Source organism: Carcharhinus amblyrhynchos, chromosome 5 (genome assembly GCF_965287045.1).
Source record: "Carcharhinus amblyrhynchos chromosome 5, sCarAmb.v2.hapA, whole genome shotgun sequence".
In the NCBI taxonomy this organism is placed as follows: Eukaryota; Metazoa; Chordata; class Chondrichthyes; order Carcharhiniformes; family Carcharhinidae; genus Carcharhinus; species Carcharhinus amblyrhynchos.
The window spans coordinates 76,430,434-76,453,277 of NC_137328.1; the positions used below are offsets into that span (position 1 = coordinate 76,430,434).

The 22,844-nt window shown below is 39.5% G+C and overlaps 1 protein-coding gene across 4 annotated transcripts in view; it reads left to right on the forward strand.

The window, feature by feature from the left end:
* The window catches only part of fbxl17 (F-box and leucine-rich repeat protein 17), a 753,967-nt gene that overhangs the window by 288,355 nt on the left and 442,768 nt on the right, over nt 1-22,844 (forward strand). For all 4 annotated transcript variants that reach the window (XM_080189041.1, XM_080189042.1, XM_080189040.1 and 1 more), the window contains exon 7: nt 14,393-14,523. In XM_080189041.1, the coding sequence (XP_080045167.1) occupies nt 14,393-14,523 (131 nt within the window). The remainder of the gene's footprint in view (nt 1-14,392; nt 14,524-22,844) is intronic.

Consider the following 22,844-nt stretch of genomic DNA (forward strand, 5'->3'; position numbering starts at 1 on the left):
GTGGCAGACCTAGCTGAGTGACAATAGAAAATGAGAGGCCTGACCTGAATGTCGGGAAGCTTTGTAGTGCAGGTCTGATAACTTGGCTTGGGAGACCTTTAGAAACCTTGCAAATTGCAGGAAGATTGGTAATAAAACAGAGATTGATCTGTGATGAGCATATGACAGGTAATGTCCACAATTCTTTGGTGCCTTGGAGCAGCCATCATTGGAAGATTAATGAAGATTTGAATCATTCCCACAAACTAATCAATTTACTAGAAAGCAACAGGGATTCAAAGATCAGTGAGAGGAGGCCATAGACTTATTCTCTTTCATAATTGTAATGGATCAGTAAATAAACTGTAGGACAAGTTTCTTTCTTTTTGGACATTTTTAAACCCCCCCGCCCCCTTGCCAGTGATATTCATGCTGGAATCACCGAGATGTTCCCTGTAGTTGATGCAGGACACATTCTTGATTATTATCAATCTTTATAAACATTTTGACTTTTCATCTGTACAGAATCATAAAATATCACAACACAGAACCAGGCCACCTGGTTGATCAAATCGTTACAGGTGTTTATGTTTGTGTGAATCACTAATTTCTATACCTCATTTTTGTCACAATTCTTTTTTTCTTGAATGAATTGTGTAATGTTAATGAGGCATCACTTTTAAAAGTACGTGCTGCCTTCAAATAATTACATCCTTACATAATTACATAATTCCCCATACCCTGGAAGCTTCCACAGTCCCTGTCCCTGAAGGGATGACGACAGAACACCTGTCTTCACAGTTCCCTTATTTCTAATACATGGCCAAGCATTGCCTGATGTTCCTCAGGTAAGCAGTCACTGTCCAGATGGCCACATTAAAAATTATCATGACCTCTGCTGCTGAAATGTGTCAAACTGTATTGTAATTTTGTACTGCTTGCTGGAAATCTTTGCCAGTTAAAGCTCACCTCCTTCTCCCTTTTGTAGCCAGTTCATACGGATTGGCTTATTGGGTTTCTGCTTCTTACATGGTAGCCTGACAACAGATTTGCATTTGGAAGTGAAAAAGGTTGTTGTGGTGCTGACTTTATATTTTGCTCTGGCTGAATGCAATTTCCATGCAACTGGTTTCTTGATTTCACTTTGGTTTTTGACTGCATTGGGACCTTGGAGATTGTGGGGAGGGTAAAGAAGCTGGTGAGTGAGTCAGACTCCTCCACCTTCAGGTACCATGTTGACAACCAGGGGCTTCATTAGACAGATGCATGATCATGTTTGCTAAACTACAGCAGTGGTTTGCCATTGCCTCCTGCAGTTTGGCTGACCAGGAAATGCCCCAGCTCTGAATGTCTACCATCAGGGTGTATTTACTGGTTGATAATCAATTTGATTGGCCACATTTTGAATACACCTTCTATGGCCATCAAATCCTGAAGTGGAACTTGAAATGAGTCAGGCCGCTAGAGAATTTTCTGCAAAAAGACAGAAACTTGATGTGGGGATGACTGAATTAAATGTTTTACAAAATTTTGATTTCCTGATGGTGGATTGAAATCTCTAGGTTAGGTCAGCAGCGGATTGAACCTCTATCTTACCCCACCCACCAAGGCTCAAATGCCGTCACTTTATTGAAATCCAAATCCAAGATGAAATCAACAAATGTTTCAATGGAAATTGCATTCAGCCAGTGCATAGCCTAACGGCAGCATGAAAACTCATGGCAACCATTTTCACTACCAACCTGTGTGACAGGTTCCTACTTGTAATACATTTGCGAGTAATGAATACTGTTTAGTGCAAAACTAAAATTACATCCAAGCATTTCGATAAAGTCAGCACAAGAACCTTGTGATATTTGTAACCATCAATGAATGCCAGTAATGAGGCATACCAGTACATTTAGAACTCTGACTAAACTAGTCTGAATAAATAATGATGCAACATAAATACAGTGAAAACAATGAAATGTGAAATATTTACAAATTAAATTTGTATTTGAAAAAAAACATCTGTGCCACTTTTATGCTCGGTATTAGTAGCAATGGAATTGAACAGGGAAATTTTGACTGTGAAGCAGAGCCCCCCGATCATAGAATCCCTACATTACAGAAGGAGGCCATTCAGCCCATTGAGTCTGCATTGGCTCTCCAAAAGAGCACTCAGTCCAACCCCTCCCACCCTATCCCCATAACCCCGTACATTCACCCTGCTAACCCCCCAAACCTACACATCTTGGGACACTATGGGGCAATTTTGTATGGCCGATCCATCTAAACTGCACATCTTTGGACTGTGGGAGGTAACTGGAGCAGACATGGGGAGAACTTGCAAACTCCACACAGTCACCAAAGGCTGGAATTGAACACTGGTGGGTCTTTGACACTGTGAGGCAGTTGTGCGAACAACTGAGCCATCATGCTGCTCTCTGTGCCATTGTGGTGCCCTGTTTGATCAGGATTGTATATAGCCTACTCGTACCTGCTACGGTGTCAGCCAAGCGTGGGTTTCAGTATGGAAACGCTTCCCCTGCCATGGGATCATGTCTCCTGTTCATGCCACCGTCATTTTAAATTTTAATTATGATCATGTGGGAAATGGGGGAAAAAATAAAAGTAGAAGCAGCGTACAGTGACAATTCTTACAGCACATTACTGATAACATTCTGCCCTATGAATTCTGGGAATATGTTCCCTGCTTGATCTCTCTGTCTGTCTAGTTTGTAGCATGGAACCTTAAAATGAAGATAAAATGTTGCTGACACTGGGCAGTTTGTATGGTTATTTGATTAGATTTGATTTATTATTGTTACATGTATGAACATACAGTGAAAAGTAATGTTTTTGCACGCTATACAGACAAAACATACCATTCATAGAGAAGGAAACAAGAGAGTGCAGAATGTAGTGTTACAATCATTGCTAGGATGTAGAGAAAGATCAACTTAATGCAAGATAAGTCCATTCAAAAGTCTGACAGCAGCAGGGTAGAAGCTGTTTTTGAGTCGGTTGATATGCGACCTCAGACTTTTATATCTTTTTCTCGACAGAAGAAGCTGGAAGAGAGTCTGTCCGGGGTGCGGGGTTTCCTTAATTATGCTGGCTGCTTTGCTGAGGCAGCAGGAAGTGTAGACAAAGTCAATGGATGGGAGGCTGGTTTGCGTGATGGATTGGATAAATTGATGCTTGCTATGATCTTCAATTACCACATTCCATAGTTCACACGTGAAATCTGCTCGAATACCACTTCAGAACCCGGCTGTATGCAGTTCATGCAGAGAGTCTGCAATCATCCGTCATTCTGTTTTAACTTTCTCTATGTAGCTTTCTCATTCTCCTCACCATGCGGCTGAAATTCTAAATCTTGGAGGAAGGGTGAATTTTGGCAATGAATGACGTTAATGTTTTGCTATGAGTCTCAACTTCATTATCTGCTTTGAAAGAAAGAAGCAATTTTACGCCACTCGTATGTATTTCAGGGTGTTTAACCATCTATCATCTGCATTTCACAATTACTTCGTTTTTTCTCACTCATTCATGGGCAATGGGCTTGCTTACAGGATGGGCATTTATTCTCTGATTCTACTTGCCATTGAACCACAGTAGTTCATGAGATATAGGTACATGCATAGTGCAATTAGGAAGAGGAATTGCAAGATTTTGACTCAGTGGCTGTGAGGTAACAGCGATATAGTTCGAAGTTCCAATGGTTGTTTTCTGAATATTGTAGAATTCTTATGGAGTTAGTGAGCAGAGGAACAGGCCATCCAACAGAAAAGCTGTTTTCTCTCTCTTTCTGAAAAACATCAACAATAGCAGTTTGGGACCATGTGATGGTCACTGAGATGTCACTCAGCGATTCTTGTGGTGCCACGTGTACCCTTTTATTTATATTGATATTTGGCAGGAGTCAACAAATAGCACCACCCAATATGAAGTAAGCTAAAAGATGAGCTCAATAAAAGTGATGGACAAGGGGAATATAATGCCATGAACAAGTAATTAACAGAGAGTAGACAATCATCCCCTAGAAATAAAATATCTTAACGAATGCTCCAAGATTGAGGGGCAGTTCTTCGCTAAGCGGGAAAGAGCTTCCTAAAACCTTAGCCAGAAAGGAAAATACTGCGTCTAACAAACAGACAAGAGATACACTGAAACCTGTCCCAGCCAGCACACACCATGGGGGGAGTTTTCCTGAGCATGGGAGGGTGGACCATGCAAAGGTCCATTGACCACGGGTGGGATTTTCTGGTTTTTGGGCAAGCATGGCTGGAAGATCCTGCCCCTATGTTTTTATTGTCTGTTTAGCTTATGCATCATATTTAAACTATTGATTCTTAATAAACGACTTAAAAAAAACTAGTTTTAAACCATCTGTGACTTTGATCCTTATTTTGGGTAATCTGTGACTCCTGAACTCAACCTAAATCTTATAGGATGGCGTGTGACTTGGGGGGGGAATTTACAAGTGGTCGTGTTCATATGTGCCTGCTGCCCTTGCCCTTCTAGGTGATGAGTGTGGACAGTGCTGCTCAAAGAATTTTGATGAGTTGTTGGAATGTATCATATACACACTGCTACTACTGTACATTGGTAGTGGAGGAAGTTAATCTTTAAGGTGGTGGTTGGAATGGCCAAACGGATTAATTATATCCTAGATGATGTTGTGCTTCTTGAGTTTTGTTGAAGCTGCAACATCACACTCCTGACTTGTGCTTTTTGTGGGCTGACTTTGGGGTTTCAAGAGGTTCCTTGCCACAAAGTTCTCAGCCTGATCTGCTCTTCTAGCCACAGTATTAATGTGGCTGTGCCGCTGTCCAACAATGGCAATATTTGTAGATTGAGAACATGCTGTGCTTTAAGGCTGTGAAACATGGAGCAAGCACAACTGTTGCTGACTCATGGTTTTTCAATTTTGGTTGAATGTTTAGGTTTCTTGAGAAGCTGGAATTCTGAAATAACATTTATTAGTATTTAGTTCTTTTTAAAAGGCATTTCCTTCTGGACAGTGTATTAAGTAACACAATTTTTTTTATGTAAGCACTAGCATTTCCTTACACCAAATTGTTAGTTTTAGGTCTAACTAGTTCCACGTTTTCTGCTAAAAAGTGCATATTTGGAATTTTCTGTGTGCAGCTTTCAATAGGAACTTTACTCAATAGGTAAAATACTTCAATTCTTTTTATATAAAAATGCCTCTGGCTGTGTTATTCTGGTTCAGAGCCCAGGAGAGAAGTACTGAAGCGTTTTACAGCCTACTGATTGGGATCTAACACCAGGAGGGTTTGAGTTAGGCAGAAAAGTTAACCGTGTGTCAAATAGCGTAAAGGATAAAAAACGTGAAAGAAAGCGAAACATCAAGATCACTTAGCAGCGATAAAAAAGAAAAATAAACATGAATACTGGAAGTCTGAAATGTAAATAGTAATTGCTGGAAGTGAATAGGTTGATCAGCATGCAAGATAATAAATTGATATTTTATCTGTGACTCTCACCAATTATAACACAAGGTCACAGCAGGGTTGTTTTTTGACTCTGTCTTACTGATGCTGAATGGCCTGAAGTACATTTCCTGAATTTTTTATTATGATTTATGATTGCCAGTACTCACCCCTCCAGCATGAGAAGCTCCTGGGGAGAAGACCGGGGAACCTGTTCCTTCTGCTGTTGTATTTTAGGAATTTTTATTTGCTCTTGATGCTAATTTTGCATGTTCAGCTCAAAAAGACACCCTTTCTAACTTCAGAAGGTATTTTTGCACATTTGGGATGCATTGTAAATTTATATGAAGCAATTGCTGTGAGTTGTGTTTGAAGGCAGCAGAAGTTATTGGAATTTTCAATAATCCCAAAACAACAAGATAAGATGTAAGGGGTAAGGACGAAAGCCTGTTTTTGTCAAGCGACTGTTCTTAGTTTTTTTAAGATTTCTACAAAAATGGCAGGAATTATTATTGTCATGTATATCTAGCAAAAGCAGTATGTTGTTGGTTAATGTTTTTTATTTATATTGTCCTTTAAAAAAAAACAACTTCTAATAGATCCATTGGAGGTGTTGGGGAGTTGCAGTGCAGTGGGAGGCTGCAGTCAGATTTCCTTTGGATGTAGTTTGTAGTATATTCAGAAACCTGAGTGAAAGGAATCTACAATTCAAAAGTGAAAAGAAGGAAACTTTGTCCACAGTAAACTACAATTTGTGGGATTATACAGTATGGAATTAGACTGGGAAAAAGAGTAGCCAAAACAGCAACAACATAAAATGTTGGAAACACTCAGCACGTCACTAGCATTTGTGGAGAGAACAGAGAAGTTAACCTTTTTGGTGTATCCAGTGTGTCAGAGTAGTGTTTGCTATCATCACCATCCAAATAATTTTCTTTCTGTTGCCAACTATTATGGTCTGGTAAAATTTTTTTATGGACAGTATGTCTTGTAGACATCCCTTTCTTCTAAAGTTCTGCTACATTTGTGATTACCAGGACAAAGCTTCCAACTGCAGTAGCTGGCTACCTGTGTATTTGAAATTTATTACTGCAAAACTGAAAGAATGCTGTTCTATTTTAATGTGCTCTGCGTGTAAATGGCTACAGTTGCTAAGCATTACAATTATTTAGCAAACCAATTTCCTGTAGGTAATTTTCTTTTGGTGTAACAGGATAAATTATATGTTGTCAAGTACAAAATATCAATTTAAGCTCAATTTTTTTCAACCCTTTACAGTGTGAAGCATTAGAGCTTTTCTTGGCTTTGAGAAAGGAAATACAATATTGGTCTGCCTAGCTGTGCATATTTAAATATCGCTCGTCAGAGAACAGTTCTAGTCAGTTGGGGTCCTCTTGGAACATGCTGTGCAGTGCAATTTCCTTAAATGCTAAGTAAATTGCTGTTTTCTTCACCAAGGGATCGATATGAAATGTTCATGTAAGTCTTTTTTTTAATGGAGACTTAAGAGAATAAACATATTTACCCTTGGATCAGAAAATGATTAATCTGTTTCATCCAGGATTTAGTGTCATTGATTGGGCTTTAATAAATACTAATGGCTCATGCTCAACTGGTCTTATTTCAGCACTTTATTTGTCTATAACTTGAAAATACAGTGAAGCAAAAGGCTGTAAGTGCAGTGAAAATAGATTGTATATGACATACAAAGAAGGTCAAGGCTTGAGGGAAGAAGAATCTGCTTTGCGTGGAGTTATTGAATATTTATAATAAAAGAAACACGAGTGCTGGCCATGCACAGCAGACCAGTCAATATTTGAAGATGAGAGAAATTAATATTTTAGATGTAGTCTGCTGTATCTTTCTGTCTCAAATACTGACTCATCTGATGTTTATTGACATGATTTTACACTTTTATTTCAAGATTTCCAACATTCAGAAATTTTCTTTTTATTTCTGCCGTATTGATCTCTCTCTCTCTCTCTATCTCTGTCTTTCAATATGCCTTCAAGATTGTGATTCAAATGGCTTAAATAGCTCAATGAGATATTCCTATCCTTACTAACACTACCTTTGTCATGATATCAGGACCCCAAGTCATGTTCTTTTCTGACTCTAAATGTGAGTCTTGTGCTTCCTATCCTTCTCCCATTCCAGCAAACATCTTTTTATGCGCTCTGAACACACAGTATCATTTACTAATGTCAATCACAATTAGAGACTACACTTCTAACTTTAGGTATTGTTTTGAAGACACTCTATCATAGATTAAGACCTCTTTTAGTCCAAAAGACGCATTTACGTTTGTAGCGCAGTTGTTACCTCCGTCAGAATAAAATGTTACAATATACTAATTTAGTGCAATGGTTTGTCTGTGAAGTACAATGGAGTTTGACCCTAACACTAAGTTGGCATCACTCCTGCAGGTTCCTGACAGCACACACTTAATGGAGTTTCTGAGGTCAGTGAGATGGCAGCGCAGTTTCCTTGGGCCATGAACTCTAATCACAGGCATATACCTGGGACCAACCAGCTGGCTGCCCTGTGTCCATCTGTTCTCCTCCTAAAAACACCTTCTCATTGATTCCTTTTGTCTCTTTAAACAAGACAACACTGTTGTACATGGTATTCGTTTTAAATAATTTCTCTTTCTTATGGTGTTCATGCCTCTTGCTTTGCCTGGTGCCCTACAAACGCTCCCATCGGGATCCAGTCTTGTCCTTCTGGAGCCCAGTATGCTGGGAAAGTGGGGAACTCCATTAGTATATTAGATGTAGTCTGCCAATGAAGCTCCATTATTCCCAGGCCTCCTTCCATACCAGCAGTCTTATATGATGGCCAAGTGTAAACTTGCAACCTGGCATAACTGGATCCGTTGCCTTCTTGTCAGCTATTTCATCAAAACAGCAGAGGAAATTCCATCATTACTATTTAATTTGAATGTAGGCAATTTTAATTCTTCCTGTATCTATGCATACTTTGAAGTACAATGAGGTCAATGTTTATGTGGAAAAAAAATGAATAACTGTAAGGAAACCTGTTTTCACAGTTCGGAGAGTTATTAAACAGTTTGATACTTTAATATATTTTTAACAAATATTTCTGTACTTATTTTTTGGTATGATAGAGTTTACAGCTCAGAAGAAGGTCCTTTGTGCAGAGACTAAGGGCTGGATTTTCGCCGAGTCAGGAAGTCGTCATGGGCATTGTAAAATGGCAGGCAGAACCTGGGTGCGGCAGTACTGTTAACATTTCTGACATTTCTAGTGGAGGAAATGGGGATGGGCATAATTCACAAAGAAGGAAATCCTAAACCCAGTAAGGAATGTAGTGCTGAGTTCACAAAGACCCCATTCTGACTATTGCAAGGCCTTAACCCACAGCGTGGGAGTTAGAAATTTATGGAGTAGGTGCAAATGTTCTTGCAAGGTGAATAGGATCTGTTTAACTGTCATCGTCCAAAGGTTTTTGATTCTCCCACTTTTAAACTGAAAAGAAAACACTGGCTATGTCTGTCAGTGATTGTTGAAAAAAAAACTTCCATCAGAGTGCTTTGATTGACAGGTCAGATGACACCGCACCATTATGAGCAGTAGGGTTATTTATTATGAATGCTTGACTAAGTTTCAAAAGCTACAATTGGATGGGTGGGTGAATGGGGTGTGAAGGGGACGGCTGGAAGGCCTGAAGTTTTCTAAAATAACTGGGACAGAGTCCCAGAGAACTGAGGCAGGCCTTCTAACCAACCCACTTCAGCCGTCGCTGACCCCTACAGTTGCCTGTGCTCTGTTTCCAGGGTCAGTGGACCTGACTCCATCCCACACCACTTCAGAGCAAAAATCATGCAACTTGGGGCACGTTTTACAGAGGCAGATTTGGTGAGTTGGCAAATTTTCGCACTCGATCTCCCTGCTTAAGCAGAAAAATAAGCCCTAACTCTTTAACTGGAGCTACTGGTTCTCATTGCACTTCACTGATCCTTTTTAGATATAATTTTATATTCCTTTTCAAGAATCACCTGTTTCTATTTAAACTTCAATGTATAAATATTTATCAATTGTCTCTTTAATCTATTCTGGTCTCTGACTTGATTGATGTTGCATTAACTGTGAGTGAGAAGCTTTCTTCAAACTGCCACCTTAATCCTTTCATAGCCTTTGATGAAAGTAATCTTTCACTATTTACTCCATCAGAGTTTAGCATAATTTTGCAAGCCTCTGGCAGATCCTGCAACCACTCCCCTTCCACACTTCTATTGTCGTGTAGAAACTAAAATTCCAATATTCCATGCAGTTCTTCATAATTATACAGTCTTTCCTAGTATAATTCTGGTCACACAATTATCTAATTAATTCACACAGAATCAGAGGATGGTTACAACATAGAAGGAGATCACTCAGTCCATCATATCTGTGCCAGTTGTCTGCAAGACCAACTCACCAACTCCCGCAGGCCCGACTTTACTTTTTAGCTCTGCAGATATTTTATCTTCAGAAAATTATTCAGTTTTCCTTAGAAGGCCTCTATGGAATCTGCCACCCCACACATGCTCGAGTAGCAAATTCCAGATCCTTACTACTCTCTGGGTAAAAATGTTTTCCCCCATGTCCATGTTGCTTCTTTCACACATCACCTTAAATTGATGTCCTCTGTTTCTCAATCCTTTTGCCAACAGGAATAGTTCCTCCATCCGCTCTGTCCAGATCCATCATTATTTTGAACATGTGTGAATGCTCTTTTCTCAAAGGAGATCAGCTCCAGTTTCTCCAATCTATTTCACCTTATTGAAGGTTCTTAATGCCTGGAATCATTCTTCTAAAACATTTCTGGACCTTCTAGAATGCCTTAACATCCTTCCTAAAATGTTATGTCCAGGACTGCAAAAAGTACTCCAGTAGCGACCTAACCACCACTGTTTTATGCATGTTTATCATAACTTTGCTTTTGTGTTCTAGTACCCCCATTTATAAAACTACTTTCTCAACCTTCCCTCTGCCAACATCAACAATATGTGCATATGTACCCTCAATTCCCCCTGTTCCTGCATCTCCTCTAACATTATACCCTTTATTTTATATTCCCTCTCCCTGTTCTTTCTACCAATATGAATCATTTCACACTTCTCTGCATTAAATTTCATCTGCCACTGTGCATTTCAGCAGCCTGTCTCTGCCTTGAAGTCTAGTACTACTCATCTCTTCCCACTTTACAATACCAAGTGCCATCTTCAAAGTTTGAAATTGTTCCCTGACCACTCTTGTCTAGGTCATTCATATATTTCAAGAAAAACTGTAGCCTTGAGACAGATGCATGGAAACTCCACTACATACCTCCCTCTCAGAAAAAATTGTTCACCACTAATCTCTGTTCCTGTCACTCATCCAGTTTTGTATTCATGCTGTGACTGTTCCTTTTATTCAATTGGCATTCATTTTGCTGGCAAGTCTATTGTCTGGCTCTTTATCAGACACTTCTGTAAGTCCTTTTCTACCGCATCTTCATCAACCATCCTTGTTACCTTATCAAAAAGCTCAATCACGTTAATTAAATATGATTTGCATTTGACAAATATGTGCAAGCTTTCCTTAATTAGTCCACATTTGTTCAAGTGGCTTCAAAAGCTTTCCACCAACAAGGTTAAATTTACTGGCCTTCTCTTTCACAATGATTATGGCTACATATTCTTATTTAGTAAAGACAGATGCAAAGTATTTGTTTAATATCTCAGCTATACCCTCTGTATTCATTCAATGGTCATTTTTCTTTCCTGAATCATTTCCCTCCACTACCCAACATTTGCTAACTTTTTACTATCCAGATACTTCGAGAAGACTTTTGGATCCACTGTTATTCTAGCTGCTAGTCTCTTCTCATACTCTCTTGTCTGCCTTTATGATTTCATTTTTCACTTTCCCCCTAAACTTACATATTCAATCTGTTTCTTGTTTAGCTTATCAACCCGATTTCTGCCGTACAACACATTTTTCTATTTCATTGTACTTTCTACCTTTCTCTTCATCCAAGGAGCTCTGATTTTGTTTGTCTTACCTGCCCCCCTCATGGGAATACATCTCAATTATATCCAAAGCTTTTCCTCTTTAAGGGCACTTCATTGTTCCATTCTAGTTTGCCTGCTGGTCTTTGAATCTAGCCTCACTAAATTGGAATCATTTCCATCCCACTGAAAGTGGCACTACTCCAATTTAGATTCTTCTTTGCCCTTGTTCTTTTCCATGTCTCATATAAATGATCATTTTTCTCTAAAGATTCACTGACTGATACATGATCCATTTGGCCTACCTCATTTTCCGGAACAGATCGATGATGCCTCCTTTCTCAATTGGCTGTAAACGTGCTGGTTAGGAAAACTCCCCTGAATGCACTTGAGAAACTTTGCCCGCTTTACCTAGCTTCATGCTTACTATTGTAGCCTATATGAGGATAACTGAAGTGCCATTTTCTCATTTGTTCTCTGAATGTGAGCATCATTGGGTAAGACAGCATTTACTGCCTATCCCTGATTACCCTTGAAAAGGCAGTGGTGAGCTGCCTTCTGGAAATACTGCAGTCTATATGGTGTCAGTGCATTCACATTGCTAATAGGGATCTAGGATTTTGACCCAGCAACAGTAAGGAATAGTGAATAGCTCCAAATCAAGATGGTGTGTGATTTGGAAGAGACTTTGCAGGTGGTAGTGTTCCCATGTGCCTGCTGCCCTGTTTTCTTGAGGGCAGAGATCAGAAATTTGAAAGGTGCTGTTGAAGAAAGTTTGGTGAATTGTTGCAGTGTATCTTGCAGATGGAACATACTGCAGCCATGATGCCCTGGTGGTTGAGGGAGTGAGTGTTTAACATGATAGATAGAGTGCCAATCAAGCAGGCTGCTTTGTCCTGGACAGTGTTGAGCTTCTTGAGTGGTTTTGGAGCTGCACTCTTCTGGGCAAGCAGAAACTATTCCATCGTGCTCCTGAATTATACCTTGTGGTAGGTTGTTATGCTTTGGGGAGTCAGGTGATGAATAACTTGCCACATAATTCTGAGTATTTGACCTGTTCTTGCACTCAGTCAAATGCGCGTTGATGTCAGGGTATCTCATTTCTGAAGTCAAACTGTTTAGTCCATGTTTGGACCAGACACTAGTGAGGTCTAGAGTTGAGTTGCTCTGGTGGAATCTAAGTTAATTGTTGAACAGGTTATTACTGAGTAAGTGCAACAACACTATCAACAATACTGTCCATCGCTTTTCTGATGATTGAGAGTAGAATTATTGTTGGGGTAATTAGCCGGATTAGATTTGTTCTGTTTTCAGATACCTGAGTAATTTTCCACATTGTAGGATGGATGATAGTGTGGGGCTAAACTGGAACATCTTGGCTAGGAATTTGACTAGTTCTAAAGGACATGTCTTCAGCACCAAAACTGGGATATTGTCAGGAACAATAGCCTGTATCATGTGCCTTCAGATGTCCCTCATGGTTGAATCCAGTTAGCAGAAGTCAGGTATCTGTGATGCTAGAGACCTTGAGAGGAGGTCAATCTAGATAATTCACTTTGCGCTTTTGAATGATGATGGTTACAAATACTTCAGCCTTATCTTTTGCGTTGATGTGCTGGGCTCCTTCATCACTGAGGATCTGTGGAGCTGCCCGCCACTTGTTTAATTGTTCACTACCATTCACGATTTATGTCTTTTCCTCATTGAAAACTAGAGATGAACAGGGCTGTATCAGAGCATTAATACAAGTTTATTTCATTTACATTTCTCTCTCTGTTACTCTTTCTACTTGAAATTATGGTGTTCTGGTTACCACATGTTATCATGTCTCTTGTCATCAGGTAACCAACTCTCATCCTTATGAAACGTGTAACTGTACAGTGCGCAAAACATGAATCCCACGTCAGTCATGTATATCTATTTTTTAAATTTTGGTCAAGAAAGAGATCAACTGCAAAAAACATAAATTCAAATGTACAATAACCTGGGATTAAAGTCAGGTAAGTTATGAAGGAACAAGAGGGCATTCTCAAAGGGAAGTAAAGTGCCAGGGCAGTAAGAGGACAAACCTAGGTGTGATTTGGTGATAAGGACCACAACCCACATGTTGATGGTCTGGGTGAGATGAGGATTGAAAGATACAATCAGGTGGAGAGGATACATTTAGGGGAAGGTTGAGATCATCCTTTAGACAGTTTTCCATCATGATCTTGATATTGATGCAATCATCCAGAATAAGATTGTGGATTTAAGGTAAAGCAAATTACTGTGGATGTTGGAATCTGAAACCAAAAGAGAAAATGCTGGAAAATCTCAGCCGGTCTGGCAGCATCTGTAAGAAGAGAAAAGAGCTGATGTTTTGAGTCCAGATGACCTTTTATCGAAGCTTTGATTTGTCAAAGCAGTGATTCATGCCTTCGTGGGTCCTTCAGAGAAAACTGAGAGACAGAGTGCAATGTTGCAGTCTTATCCAAGATGGAGTTGGCCTGAGCTGTCAGCAGAATAGGAGGAAGGTTGCTGAGCATTGAAGGGTTGCGAAGTGAACTAGCATAGATAGAAGACAGAATGGGGAGTGCTGAAAAGATGCATGGTGGCAAGAAAGGGCTGTTGACTTTATTAAACATTAGTTTTAAGACATTAATACATTTAATGTCATTAGTAAATGAGAAGTTAGAATCACATATTACATTTTATTTCAAACAGAAAGATGGGCTATTCAGCCCAGCTAACGTGTGTTGGTGATGATGTTCGACACGAGCTTTCTTGTAATTTACTTTATCAAACTATTCTATTTCTTTCCTCCTCAAAAACCTATTCAGCTTCCCCTTAAATGCATCAAGCTGTTTGCCTCAGTTATTTCATTAAAAGGAACATCATGTGAATAATTCTAGATCCCCTGTTACAGTGACTTTATTGTGATTTACGAAATGAATCTGTAGTGATGTGTTTTAATCTTTATTTTCCTTTCCTTCCTCAGCTGAAGGAGCTCGCCAGTTTGGACCTGCGCCACATAACTGAGCTGAATAACGAAACAGTAATGGAGGTGGTAAAGAGATGCAAAAACCTAAGCTCTCTGAATCTATGTCTGAACTGGAGCATTAATGACAGGTACAGCTGTATGTTGTGGTGGGTGCATTAGTTTAATATAAAATGTGCACACTACGTCAAAAAAGCTTAAAACTTTTACATTGTCTTGCCACATATTTAGGCACTACAGCCAAAATGAACTCTTATGCCATTATACAATGTAAGCTGCAATGGTTTTCTTTCCAGAGTCACAGTGGGAACATTTGCATTGAAAGATGGTCTTGCATATTTTAAGGATCAATCATTCCATTAATTTTTAATTGACGAAGTCATTGTAAAAATAAACATTTGCTAGATCATGGGTGAAAGTGACACAGCAACTGCTTCAGATTAGTTAAGATTACTAATTAAAATTTGCTTTTTCAGTGGCTGTAATAGCAAGCATTTTGAATTAATTTGGATGCTAATTATATGAAGTTATTCTGAACCATTTGCTTTTTGTTAGGTTGCATCATGTGTGAGTTTTACTGGATAATAACCAAGAATCACTTTCATTGATTTATGTGGGGGTGAAAGCCAGTGGAGAGAAAAGCTGAATGTTGTGTAAAATTGACTGCTGAATCGCTATTGGTTTATTTTACACTACAGTTCAGATCAATATCCCCCTTGTGATTATGCCAATACCCCGTAACACAAATTTTTATCCTAAAATGAAAACAAATGGTGCTAAAACTTCAAAACAAAGTTCATATACTTATTGCAGATCTCCTACTTTTAAGATACAATAGGACATGCTTGACTAAAGTTGCAATTAAGCATTCATAGTTTATAAATTTTTGTGTTCCTTTTGCTAATTTACTATTCTTTAAAAAATGACACCGAGTTTATTTAAATAAATTTCCAATTGAACAGGCTCAGTCACACCTTTCATAGAATTTTGAGGGATTTTGTAATTCTTCTTTCAGTAGTTCTTGTCTTTTATCTCACAGGTCCATAGGACATTTTGAAAAGATAGTTTGTAGATTGATATATTATATATATAGCAGCTACTTTAAAATGCTTGAAAAGGGAACTCTGAAGATGTACTTTGAGAGTAAACTGAGTGATGCAATAGGTTATGTGCTTCCAGCTCAAGAATCTGGGTTCAAGTTCAGTCCTGATTAATTGGATAAAAAATTCTGTTCCACACATGGAGGTTTCTTTCTGGGATAAAGTTTGGTGACAAAAATGTCACTTTTTAAGTGTATGTTCTTTCTGTCCATGTGTTGCAAAATATTTGATGAGAAGCATGTGGAATGGAGACATGGCAGCCATGCTCATTCAATGTCTTTACCAAATATCTATACAAATGTTTCATGCAAGGATTCAGATGATAACAGTAAGGAACACTGATCGTGGCTCATATTTCCCTCCCTAGCCCATTGAGCCCAAAGCAAGTTAAAGTGTTTTGACTGCCAATCTGAATGCCATCAACTAACATCACAGAGACTGGGTACTGGCTGTCTATTCTTTGTGGCTCAGGTATTAACTAGGTAAATTTGCTGAGCTCTTGATGGTGTTGCTTGATGTATGGTGTTGAGTGTCATTTGGTCTGTCTGTCTTAAGATATTTGTAGCCTTAGGTAGTTGAACAATAAATACTTATTAACTACATGCTGTATACAAAGGGACAATAAAGATCCAACCTAGGAGTTGAGTCCATGCTTGCTTCTACATGTGGCTCTGTCCAATATTTCACTGATCCTTAGGTGTGGGTAATGTGTTCTCTTATATCACTGTGTGGATGGTATTGTACTCAGTCTAATGTTAATCCTTTATGATCCAGACTCATATCCTACATAGTAATTTTAAAGGCCTTGAGTGAAAGGAATTTGTGTGGTTTCCATCAAATCCCTCACATTAAAAATTAATTAAAAAAACAGTTCAGCATTTCTGAAGCTTTGGTACTGCATTCAAAGCATACAGACGCTGACAATTAGTTCATACTTCCCAGGATGCATTGCATGTTGTAAAAATGCTCTCTTGAAGGTGGACATTGAAGTGCAATGGGTTTTCTAAGTAGGAGGATTACATTTATGGGGCAATTGGGGAAATTGCCGGAACAACGCAATTTCTTGCAAACTGTCACTCGCCTGCTGTTTAATTTCATCTTTGACTCCCGTTCTGCACTTCTAAAACTGAATTCTCATTCTATCTTTTTCCCTTTTCCCTCTGTACTTTATGACTGGTATGTTTTGCCTGTGTAGCACGCAAGAAACAATATTTTCCGCTGTATTCCAGTACATGTGAGAATAAATCAGATCAAACAATTCAATATTAAATTCTTTCAACATAAATTGTTTCAGTAAATTATGAAGAAGTTTTTTATTGTACAGTGAATGAAAATGTTTTGCTTTCTCCGAGAATGCATCTTTAGTTAATATTGCAGTTTTGTCTAAAATGGGAAACCATAGTGTGAAAGAGATACTATTTCTTGCACAATCTGATCAAAGATTTTAGAAATGTTGGATGTAATACTGTAGTGTTGGAGGGAATTTTGCAGTCAGAGAATGATTATTTCAGAGTTTGGGGCACTGGTGGTTTGTGGTATTGCCACTGGACTAAGAGTCCAGACACTCAGGGTAATGGTCTGGAGAGCTGGATTCAAAATTTGAATTCACAAAAAATCTGGAATTTTTTCTGGACTGTGAAACAATTGTAGATTGCCGCAAAACCCCATCTGATTCACTAATCTCCAACAGGGAAGGAAATGGGTGACAAATGTTGGCCCAGTCAGCGGCACCCTCATCCTATGAATGAATTTTAAAAAATGCCACATAGAACTTCTATGAAAAAAATCTCTTATGGAACAAATTGATTATTTTCAGTCTGTGTAACAATAGATCTTCCGATTTTCAGGTTCACCCGCAACAGACCAACAATGTAGTTCACTATCAAGATTTTAGAGAAAGACCTTGTGCGTGTTCCATGCTTTGCCTAATCTTGGCAGATGTTGCAACTTGCATTTTTTTCAATTTAGTTACGGATGTGAGCATCACTAGTAAGGCCAGCATCTAATGCCCATCGCCTTGAGAAGATGGTGTTGAACTGCCTTCTTGCAGTCCATGTGATGAAGGTATTTTCACATTGCTGTTTAGTTTGCAGGTTCCAGAATTTTGATTCCATTTTCAGTGAAGGAACAGCAATATATTTCCAAGTTAGGATGATGGGTTATTTGGAGGGGAGCATCTCTTTCTCTCTCACGTTGCAGTATCTGTGTGGTTAATATGATTCTTGATCATAGTTTCTTAGCAGGTAAATTGGTTACTAAGGTGAATGGCATAAGTCATTTCAAACAACTGCTTCCATGTAGGACAGTGGGAAAGTATATTGCATGAAATTGCAGTCAGCCTGGTTTGATTTCTGTTCAAATTGAGTTGGATAAACATTAGAACTAGGAGCAGGAATAGGCCATCTGGCCCCTCGAGCTTGCTCAGCCATTCAATAAGATCATGGCTGATCTTGTAATTTATCACTTGCATTTTTACATGGGCTATCCTTCTGGAAAAATAATTCAGGAATATTAAAGTCTTGCAGCAGCTTTTTTCATCTCTTTCTCTTGCATATAAATATTGAGTTACTTTTTTATTACAGGCCTCTCCAGGCAGCAATAGAATGGCTTTCTGCCACCCTCCCAATTTGATAGTTTTAAAATATTATAACTTTTATAGGTACACGGGGATGGATGCAAACATTGCATGTGCACAATATCCATTTGTCTGCCACAGTGCTGTCATTTCAAAACTCTCATAGCATAGTCTTATTTTTGAGCAATGTACATTCAAGGACCAGCGAGTGGTTCTATCAGAGAATAATCGGCTTTGCATTTTGAATGTCACATCGTACAGGAGTTTGGGAGGCATGACAGGAGAATATTGGTTTGATTATTTTCACTGGGGAATTAAACTCAAAATATTATCTACAACAGCAAAGGTATAAATTGCCATTTTTCTTCTCCTCTGAACAGCTCCAGTACGTAGGACAGAGTCTGTCATTCTTTTTGGACCCATTAAATCATTCATTATTCTTTTCTATTACTGCACTAACCTTTGTAAATATTACCCATATGCCCTATTAAACATGCAGAAGTACATAGTTAACTGCACACATCTGTTGTGGCTGGCGATGTGTCTGTTACTATTTTAACGTGGTGACAGCGAGAAAATGCAGGGTTTGTACTAAATTAGGCTTAATTTTCACAGTTTCTAACATTTCACAGTGGAGGGTTTGACATTTCCTGGATTTGAAAACCTTGCTTGGAAAGAATTATAACCACAGAATAAACATGGACTTTTCTAGAGGTGCCTGAAATTCTTGTCATAGGCACTGCAATGCTATAATTTCAATTGTCGCCTTTTCCTTTTTGCAGTGAATTAACATCTGCGACTGCTGTGTTAACTTCAATAAAACTCTTGACAACCTTGTACAATAATATTAATTTGCTGTTTTGACTTTAAAGAGTTACTTTAAAGCTTTAAAAATCTCCTTTCTTCCTTAAACCAAATGACTTTTCCTCATTTACTTTATGTTGTAAGTTAGTGAGCAAGATGTTACCAGAATAAACGCATCACTATGATGGGGTTCTAGAGTCTGAGCTGGGTAACAAAAGATATTTGAAGGAATTTGTTCCAAAGTTATACATTACTTTGGTAAGATGTAGAAACCTAACCATGTGATATTTAATGAAGATGTAATCGCAAATAATTGTTATTCGTTTCTAAACACTTTACTGTTTCAATCTGAGTTTCTAATAAGGTATGGCAGGTTATGTAGAGTTCCAATCAGCATGGACACTTACCAAGCCGTACGAGTGATTTGCAAAATGCCATACTATTTCCCTTACATGGGAATGAAAAATTAAATATACTTGAATGGATGCACAACTTGAGTTTGATGGTGGGTTTGATAAAAGCCTTGTATTTACCGATTTCGACAAATCTGATGTTTTTATGGTGGGTACGCTATGGCATGCTTTGGGCTATAGAATTACTTTGTATAGATGTTGATATCTTTCAAGGAGGAGCAATCACTGTTGAATTGTCACTCTGTTCCTAATTTGCTGTGTCATGCCAGAGCTTTGCACTTCAGGCCGGAACTTCCAATCCTGGTTTCTCTGGAAATGTGGTGTCTATCTGCAGTACGTCTGCTTCCTCATAAAGATGGATCGTCAGGAAGACAAGACAAGGCACCTGCTTTATACGTCACCAACTGCTACATTCTGATAAGTGTTCACTAATCAGAATTGCAAAGATCCGACATTTAAGCAGCTTTTCAGTGTTAATGCATGAATGAATTGGTGAATGTTTTGGGAGGTAAATAGGGAAAGGAGCAGGGTGGGTGAGGGGTTAGGCTGGCTGACCTAAGGGGATAGTATGGGTGAGATAAGTTGATAAGGGGGCAGCTGGGTGGAGTGCCAAGATCAGGTCAGTTTGGGTCAAGGGATTGGGGAGCATTCGAATGGTGAGGTTCAGTTAGAGGGGGTTGGAAAGGAGAGGGTCACAGGGGAGTAAGGAGGTCAAAGGGGAGTCAAGAGTGTTGTCTTGGTATCCAGAGTTTGACTAGGATTCTTCAGTCTAATATTTTCTTGGTAATTATTCAGATAAGCCAGAACCATCTGAAGTTGCCCACTCTAACTCAAAGCTGGAAATTTTTTTGGATGATTCTGGGGAGTAGGGGAATTGTCCATCTAGTTCAAACTTTCCAAGAAATTCCCACAGAGTAAGTGCGTTTGGACTTTCCAAGGAGTCCTATAGCACATCTTGGAGGGTTTGCCCAGTCTCTGATGATCCGGCTTGTCCAGTCTCTGGATGATCTGGCCCATTAGACGTGGCTTTTGGATAGTATGGAGGCAAGCTGGTAGCACTTGCATGTGAATAGTATCTCAAAGGAGCAGAATTTATGGCAAGCCTCAACAGGGATATCTTCAGCCTTCTTCATGTTCAGCTGGAGAAATTTTCACTCGTCTGTGACTTGTTGTTTGACTGACAATCTGACTAAATAGAACTAATTGCAGAGTTGAGAGAAGTGACAGATACCATGACTATCAGCAGCATATATTTAGAATCTAACCCTGTGCTCGTGGTGATGATGTTGATGGCTGGCTTGTGGAGGCTGAAAGGGTGGGGCTAAAGATAGTTTCTCAGGGAAATATGTAACCTATGAGCGAGGAAGAGAAACCGTGAAGATGATGATGCCACTGGGGATGACTGCGTCCAAGTGGGAGTGTTATCGGGCAAACACAGTCAAATGGAGCTGGAAAATAAAAGATTGGCAATTGAGGGGTACAGCATGACCAACCGTGTCAGATACTGCCATAAATTGAAGAAGGAAGAATATGTGACAGTCACCACCATTCATTAATTTCTTTTCGGAGTGGGTGTAATGACAACTGACAGAGCTTCCAACTGGGAGATTTTGAAGAGATGGCCCAAAGTTAGGAGGCAGTTGGATTCTAGAGGAAAGGCAAGTTAGAGATGGGTGATAATTAGAGAGGATAAGTGTTTGCTGTTGAGGGTGATAATAATTTTGAATGGGAGAGGACCGTGTCTGAGAAAAGCAACCCATTAACAATATCAGTTATCACGCTAACCAGCAATGGTAATTGAGTGATCAGGAATTAGGTGGGCAACATTGAAGTGATTGGTTCAAAGAGAGGAAAACATCTAATGCGTTTTAAAGTGTGCTGTGTTGTTTATTGTATATGTAATTAAAAATCTTGTGGTTAATGTGCACTTACTGTCCACAACCTTTCGTCCTGTGTCACATATCTTACGTGGACATTTAAGTATATTTAACATTAGAATTATGTATTTGTTATGGAGGCCAGTATTTAAACTTTATGTAAAGCAATAATCAAACCTTATGCTTGCATGTCCTATCCTGTATCCTTCTGGCACTCATAGTATCCAGCTGTTTAGCTAGAGCCTGCTGCCTCTAACTTTCTCTCTGAGGCTGAATCTCACATCTCCTAAGACTCTATCTGTACCATTCATTCAGGCCTTCTCTATTAGACTGGCTATTGCACATCCAAAGACTGGATTTTACATTGAGGACAGAGTTCCTGGACCTCAGCATAAAATTCGGTGGGGCACCTGATTTATCATTGCTAATTTACCACATCTTAATTTTTCAGGCAACGGTCCGTCTAATTATTATGAGGTCAGACTTCCCTTCTCCTAACTACCACTTCCATCTAGAAGGACAAGGGCAATAGATACATGGGAACACCACCATCTCCAAGCCACTCCCCATTCCTGACGTGGAAGTATTTCGGCACTCCTTTGCAGTTACTGGGTCCACATCCTGGTATTCCCCCCCGGCAGCTTGCGGACTGCAGTGTTTCAAGAAAGCAGCTCACCACCACCTTCTCAAAGGGTGGCATGCTGGCACAGTGATCAGCAATGCTCTTCACAGCGCCAGGGACCTGGGTTCAATTCCTGGCTTGGCTCACTGTCTGTGCAGAGTCTGAACACTCTCACTGTGTCTGCATGAGTTTCCTCCGGGTGCTCCAGTTTCTCCCACAGTCTGAAAGACGTGCTGGTCAGTTGCATTGGCCATGCTAAATTCTCCCTCAGTGTATCCGAACAGGCGCCAGACTGTGATTTTCACAGTAACTTCATTACAGTGTTAATGAAAGCCTATACGTGGTATACATGGATTTTAGTAAGGCGTTCGATAAGGTTCACCATGGTAGGCTTCTGCAGAAAATGCAGATGTATGGGATTGTGGGTAATCTAGGAAGTTGGATCAGGAATTGGCTATCAGATAGGAGACAGAGGGTGGTGGTGGATGGTAAATATTCATCATGGAGTGCAGTTACGAGTGGTGTGCCTCAGGGATCTGTTTTGGGGCCACTGTTGTTTGTAATTTTTATTAATGATCTGGATGAGGGTATAGTTGGGTGGATTAGTAAATTTGCTGATGACACCAAAGTTGGAGGTGTGGTAGATTGTGAGGAAGGGTGTCATAGTCTGCAGGGAGACTTAGATAGGTTGCAGAGCTGGGCCGAGAGGTGGCGGATGGAATTTAATGCGGAGAAGTGTGAGGTAATTCACTTTGGTAGGAGCAACAGATGTGTCGAGTATAGGGCTAACGGGAGGACTTTGAATAGTGTGGATGAACAGAGGGATCTAGGTGTGTGTGTACATAGATCCCTGAAAGTTGGGAATCAAGTAGATAAGGTTGTCAAGAAGGCGTACGGTGTCTTGGCGTTTATTGGTAGGGGGATTGAATTTAGGAGTCGCAGTGTAATGTTGCAACTGTACACTACTCTAGTGCGGCCGCACTTGGAGTACTGTGTGCAGTTTTGGTCCCCGCATTACAAGAAGGATGTGGAGGCGTTGGAGAGGGTGCAGAGGAGGTTTA